The following is a 6,418-nucleotide window of genomic DNA, read 5'->3' on the forward strand; positions in this document are numbered from 1 at the left end:
TACGTACGATGATTGTATTGTTTATATATATAACTTATTAATTATAAGTTTATAAACATTGTATGGTCATATCGTAGTATTTATTAAGTATTATCTTGCTTAATTTAAAAATCAGCTAAAAAGTATAAATAAACAAATTAAACAAAACATTCAATTTTACTGAACCTATTACACGTTCAAGGGTAAAACCGACACTTGTGTAAAAACTTTGTAATGGATTAACAATGTTAGATCATGGATGTATATAATTATGTTAAATTTCAATGTGAGAAAGAATTGATTTGCCGCAGACTGGATTTATAGATTCAGCTAGAAAACTATCAACCCGATCAAAACCGCGTGTTTTATGCAATTTCCAAAATTGCATTTCATCCCCTGTTGATAAACTTCAGCCGCCACCTAATTTAATTATTTTCTAGAAACTACCAAATAACATGTTATGCATTTTTAAAATCAACAAATATCACATTTGCAATTCGGAGTGGAATCGGTTTTGGTTTGGCTTCCGGCATCGCCTGGCAATGGCTGGGCCACCACTCACACATTCATGGTACCGGAAAAAGGTGTTTTTGGACGGGTTATTTGCGACGAATAATTCCAAACAAAAGTTTCAATTTTTTTATTTTATTTTATTCAACATCAAACACCAACAGACAATCTCTAATATCTAATAATTCAAATCCGTTCACCAATCTCCATCTTAATCACCACCGAAAGGAATTTTCTCAGATTAATTAATTTCCAAAAAACGACGATCGACTGTTCTTTTCGTAGCTTTACAATTTTTCCCAATCAGAATTTTTGATTTTACGAAAAACATATTTTTTTTGTGTGTTTTTACTTGTGTTCAATTCATATTCTAACGATCTTTGCCGCTTTGACCACCGGGTTCTCCCTAGCGATCGCTTCACGGCCAGCGGTCTTGTAATCATAGCTGCAATCGTGGCGGTCTGAGTACCGGTGCTCGGCGCAGAACAAATCTCCACACCGACACCGGAAACCGGTCAAACCCACCCTCTTCCGGCATCCAGAGCATCGACTCACCTCCTTCTTCGCCACCACCGTCTCTGTCTTCTCCGCCTCCTTTAACTCTTCATTTAACACCACAACCGTCCGATCTACCACGAGATCAACCGATACAGCGCGTGGAGACGTTGACCTCAAGGATCTGCTACGAATACGATGCGACGTCGTAGAGCTAGCAGTCGTGGTTGAATTGAAGCACTTTTGACACATATTATTGGTCGCTGGGTTCCCAACGACGCCGCAGTTATTAACGCACATAGTCAGCGTCTCCGGCACCGCCTTGAATTCCGTCTCTTCTTTCTCCGTTCTCTGTGCCATTTCCTCTGATCAAAGATCGAATTCAGAACTGAAATCAAAAACACAACTCAACGATTGAAGAAAAGATCTTGAGAATTATGGGATTAATTAATAAGCTTTTAGCGTGAGAAAAATGAAAATTTAGGATTGAATGAATGAATGAATTTTGGGGCGTGCGAGGTTTTTTTTAAGGGGAAGGAGGTCGGTCAAGCGCGTTATCATCATGCGTTGGTGACCTCTGTGTAATTACAAAAATGACATCGGAGTTGGGGGTATTCCTGTAATTTCAAAACAGCATATATTAGTATATTATCCTTTCAGACTTTCGGTAAACAAAAGTAGGAAAGCCAAATTGCCTTGTACTCTACGCAATCTTTATTGTACACCACATGGTATATATATACAAATATATATAATCCAAAATTTTTGGTTAAAAAATCTTACGGCTGACAAAAAAGCAACGCTATGACTTGAATATAATATGATTTTCACCATTAATACTAGAAATAAGTTTATATATATATATAGGAAAAGTAAATATACCCTTAACGGTATATAAACTTAGATATCCAAACCCATTATAATACATCATTTTGTTTAATATATTCATTATAATGTTCTTAAACTTCAACCATTGACTTGATTTACTTTCAAAATTTTCAAAATCTCATTATTATCTTCCTCTTACATCACATTTTTTTGCCGAACACAAACTAGGCTATATATTATAGTTAAAAATGAAAATTATGTAAGCTTAGATACTCAAACTCACCATATTACATCATTTTGTATCATATATACACATTGTAATTATCTAATATTCTTTTAATTCAACTTTTAACTTGATTTAATTCTAAGATTTTTATAAATTTTACATTTATCTTCCTTTTATATAATTTTCATTTTTAACTATAATATATATAACCTAGTAGGTGTTCGATATAAATATGTGATGTAAGAGGAAGATAAAAGTGAAATTTCGAAAATCCTTGAAGTAAATCAAGTTAGGGATTGAAGTTTAAGAACATTATAATGATTATATCAAACAAAACGACGTATTATGGTGAGTTTGGGTACCTAAGCTTATATACCTATTCTTATATATATATATATATATATATATATATATATATATATAATTTATTATATTTTAACTAATTATTATGTGGATATAAGAATGATTGTAGACCAATCATTTTATTTATTTTAAGAAAATCATTTATCAAATATTATTAAATTAAAAAATAAAATAAAATAATACCATTTAATTAAAAGAATGGTACAAATATACATTTTCATTACTTTCAAATTAGGAAACACAAATTTAAAAGTAGAATTTTCAGATTTTAATGAATTTTTTATTATGTTAAATGAGTTGATACGATCCGTTTATGTAATTTTCAATCCAACATATTAAATAAATTGGTGAAATCCGGGTTGACTCGTTTAAAATAAAAAAGTAAATTAATTAATTAAAGATTACACCACTTAAATTAGTTCCAAATTTAAATTAAATTTCAAAGTATAATAAAAACACAATCTCAATTCACAAATACAAATATATTTTTCAAATAACATCAAAGATATGTAAATTCGAAATGATTTCGAAGAATAACTAATGTTGATGGTATAAAGAAAAAAGATAGGAATTGTGAATGCATTTTTTAAAACATAAATAATAATACAACATTGTAATTTATAAATTAATACATATTGTTATAAAATATGATCAAATAAAAAGATAAATTATAGAGTAAAGAAAGACATGAGAATAAAGAGAACTTGTATTCCAATATTTGTGATGAAATCATCAAACTTTACAATACATAATATTCACTATTTATACTAAACAAAGAAGATGAAAGGTCATGTATGATATGAATGCACATTATAGTGGTGCATAACTACACTCATAAAACTCATAATAATGTTTGCTATAATGTTCACTAATTATGGAGAGTAATAGGGGAGATGGAGAATCCAATAGTCATTCACTAAATAATAATTCATAACACTCCCCTTCGAATGACGATTGTATCATGCCTCATTAAAACCTTAATCGGTAAAACCCTTTATTAAGGAAAAATAGTACATGATTAATAATAAATATTGGAAACAATTGCCTCGTTAAAAACCTTGCTAAGAAAACCCAGTGGGAAAAACATAGCTAAGGAAAAGAGTACAATATGTTTCCAACTCCCCCTGATTAGCACGTCACTTGATTTTCTTGAAGCATCGCATAGCAATGTTTCGTACCATTTTTTTCAAATTTTGATGTAAGAAGTGCTTTAGTAAACCAATCAGGAAAGTTGTTACTGGATTGAATTTTCTAAATATTGATGTCACACTCTTTTTGAAGATCATGAGTGAAAAAAAAAACATTGGTGATATATGTTTGGTTCTGTCTCCTTTGATAAGTCCTTCCTTGAATGGAGCTATACAAGTTGTATTATCTTCATATAGTATTGTTGGAACATCCTTGTTAGAAGTTAGACCACAATTCTTGCAAATATGTTGAGTTAAAATTCTTAACCAAATACATTCATGACTTGCCTTATAAATTGCTATAATCTCTGCATGGTTAGAATAAGCAGCAACTAAAGTTTGTTTAACAAAATGACAAGAATTTACGTTATCTCCATAAGTGAATAAATAACATGTTTGAGATCGAGCTTTGTGTGGATCAGATAAATATCCCACATCTGTATAACTAATTAAATTTGCATTTTATGAATTTGATTAGTATAAATTCATATCCATTGTACTTCGAAGATATCAAAGAATGTGTTTGACTCTATTCCAGTATCTTCTTGTTGGACAAGAACTATATGTTGCTAATAAGTTTATGACAAAAGATTTATCAGGTCTTGTATTAATAGTAAGATATATTTGTGCACCAATAGCACTAAGATATAGTTCTTCGGAAACAAGAAGATTTTCATGTTTTTTATGACGTTAAAGTTGGTCCTTTTAGCATCTAATTGCCTTACCACCTTCGGGTTACTCATGGATGTGAGTTATTCATATAAAACCTTTTTAGCACCTTTTCTAGATATTAATGTACAAAAACTTCATTTTTGTGTGCTTAATTTGAAGACTCAAATTGAATTTCATCTTACCAAAATCATCCATTTCAAAATTTTCTTTCAAACAAGAGGTGACATTTTCCAATTCTCTACGAGTTCCAATCACGTTCAAATCATATACAATAACATCAATTATGATAAATTCTTATCTGGATCTTTTTATGAATACATATGGGCTTAATGGATCATTTTTATAGCACTCTTTCAACAGAAATGTACTAAAACAATTGAAGCACATACGACCAGATTGTTTCAATCTATACAAAGATTTATTTAATTTTACCAAATATACTTCACGAGAATTAGAAGTTTGTGCTTCTAGCACCTTAAACCCTTCTGTGATTTTCATATAAATATTATTTTTCAAGTGAACCATATAAATAAGCGGTAAATACATCCATTAGACACATCTCCAGTTTTGCATATGTTGTTAAACTTATAAAATAACTGAATGTAATTGCATCAACTACCGGAGAATACATTTTTTCATAATAAATTTCGGGCCTTTGGGTAAAACCTTGTGTAACAAATATTGCTTTATATCTCACAACTTCATTTTTCTCGTTTCTTTTGCGCACAAATACCCATTCATGTCCCACTGTTCTTACTCTGTTTGGTGTACGGACTACAGGTCCAAAATTTTTCGTTGAGTAATATAATTAAGCTCTTTATTTATTTCATCTTTCCATTTTGGCCAATATTTTCTATTCATACATTACTCAATAGATTTTGGTACAAGATCCTCATTTTCATTATATTTCGGTTCCATCTTATTCTTGTTATGACATAATTTATTGAGATCTCATCATTTTCATTTTTTTCAGGGACCTTATTTTCTTTTGTTATGTCATTAGGCTCTTCTAGAGCTTCATTAATCTTTTCAAGAGATTATGTTTTCTTTTTTGGACCATCAATTGTATTTGCTTCATTTCATTTTCAAGGATTTTTATCTTTGGAACCGACTGATCTTCCACGCTTCAGGCGTGTCTAAGATTCATTTGCAGTTGTATTTTTTTTTTCCTTCTGGGATATCAATTTTAACTGGAGTAAGTATAGCTGGTACATGAGACTTTGTTACTCACTTAGGGTTAGTAAATGCTTCTGGAAATTGATTTGCTACATTTTGTAAAGGAATTATCTTTTTTATTTCAAGTTCACATTGACTTGAACGAGGACCTAAAACTGAAAGTGACAATTCCTTTCAAGAGATTTTATTTTCCAGCTTCTTTATTTCTCCCCCTAATGTTGGAAAATATGATTCATCAAAATAATAATCATCAAATATAGCTGTAAATAAATCTCAAATTAATGATTTTAAATATTTTACTATAGATGGAGATTCATATCCAACATAAATTCTCATTCTTCTTGAGGACCCATTTTTGTGAAGTGAGGTGGAGAAATGGGTACATAAATTATACATCCAAACATCATTGGATGGTAAATAATTGGTTCCTGACCGCAAACCAGTTGAGTAGGGGAGAACTCATGATAACTAGTTGTCATTATGCATATAAGTGATGTTGCATGTAAAATTTCATGCCCTTATGTTGATTAGGAAGTTTATAATGCATTAGCAATGGTCTTGCAATTAATTAAAGGTGTTTGATTAACGACTCAGCTAAACCATTTTTGTGTATGAACATATGCAACATGATGTTCAATAGTTGTCTTAGTCAATATGGAATAATCATTAAAAGCTTATGATGTAAATTCTCTAACATTGTCAAGTCAAATTTTCATAATTGGGTAATACGGAAAATGTGCCCTTAGGCAAATTATTTATGCAAGTAATCTTGCAAAACCAAATTATGACTAGACAACAAGCACACATGTGACCATCTAGTTGACGCGTCAATTAAAACCATAAAATATCTAAATGGTCCACATGATGTTGGATGAATTAGTCCATATATATCCCCTTGAATTCTTTGTAAGAAACTAAGACTTTCATACCCAACTTTGTTCAATGATGGACTGGAAATTAATTTTCGTTGAGAGCATGCAAC

The 6,418-nt window shown here is 30.6% G+C and overlaps 1 protein-coding gene across 1 annotated transcript; it reads right to left on the reverse strand.

Moving 5' to 3' along the window:
- Positions 1 to 595: 595 nt before the first annotated feature.
- Positions 596 to 1,489, reverse strand: LOC145041956 (zinc finger A20 and AN1 domain-containing stress-associated protein 5-like). The gene has a single exon (XM_078990213.1). It carries the CDS (start codon positions 1,342 to 1,344, stop codon positions 853 to 855), a length of 492 nt encoding a protein of 163 aa, XP_078846339.1. The 5' UTR covers positions 1,345 to 1,489; the 3' UTR covers positions 596 to 852.
- Between the last annotated feature and the right edge of the window lie 4,929 nt (positions 1,490 to 6,418).

Source organism: Lactuca saligna, chromosome 4, assembly GCF_052625555.1.
Source record: "Lactuca saligna cultivar CGN05327 chromosome 4, ASM5262555v1, whole genome shotgun sequence".
NCBI classification, from domain to species: domain Eukaryota; kingdom Viridiplantae; phylum Streptophyta; class Magnoliopsida; order Asterales; family Asteraceae; genus Lactuca; species Lactuca saligna.

Bases quoted from the DNA above. Each gene is read 5' to 3' on its own strand.
- LOC145041956 (XM_078990213.1), bottom strand. From the start codon at position 1,344: ATGGCACAGAGAACGGAGAAAGAAGAGACGGAATTCAAGGCGGTGCCG.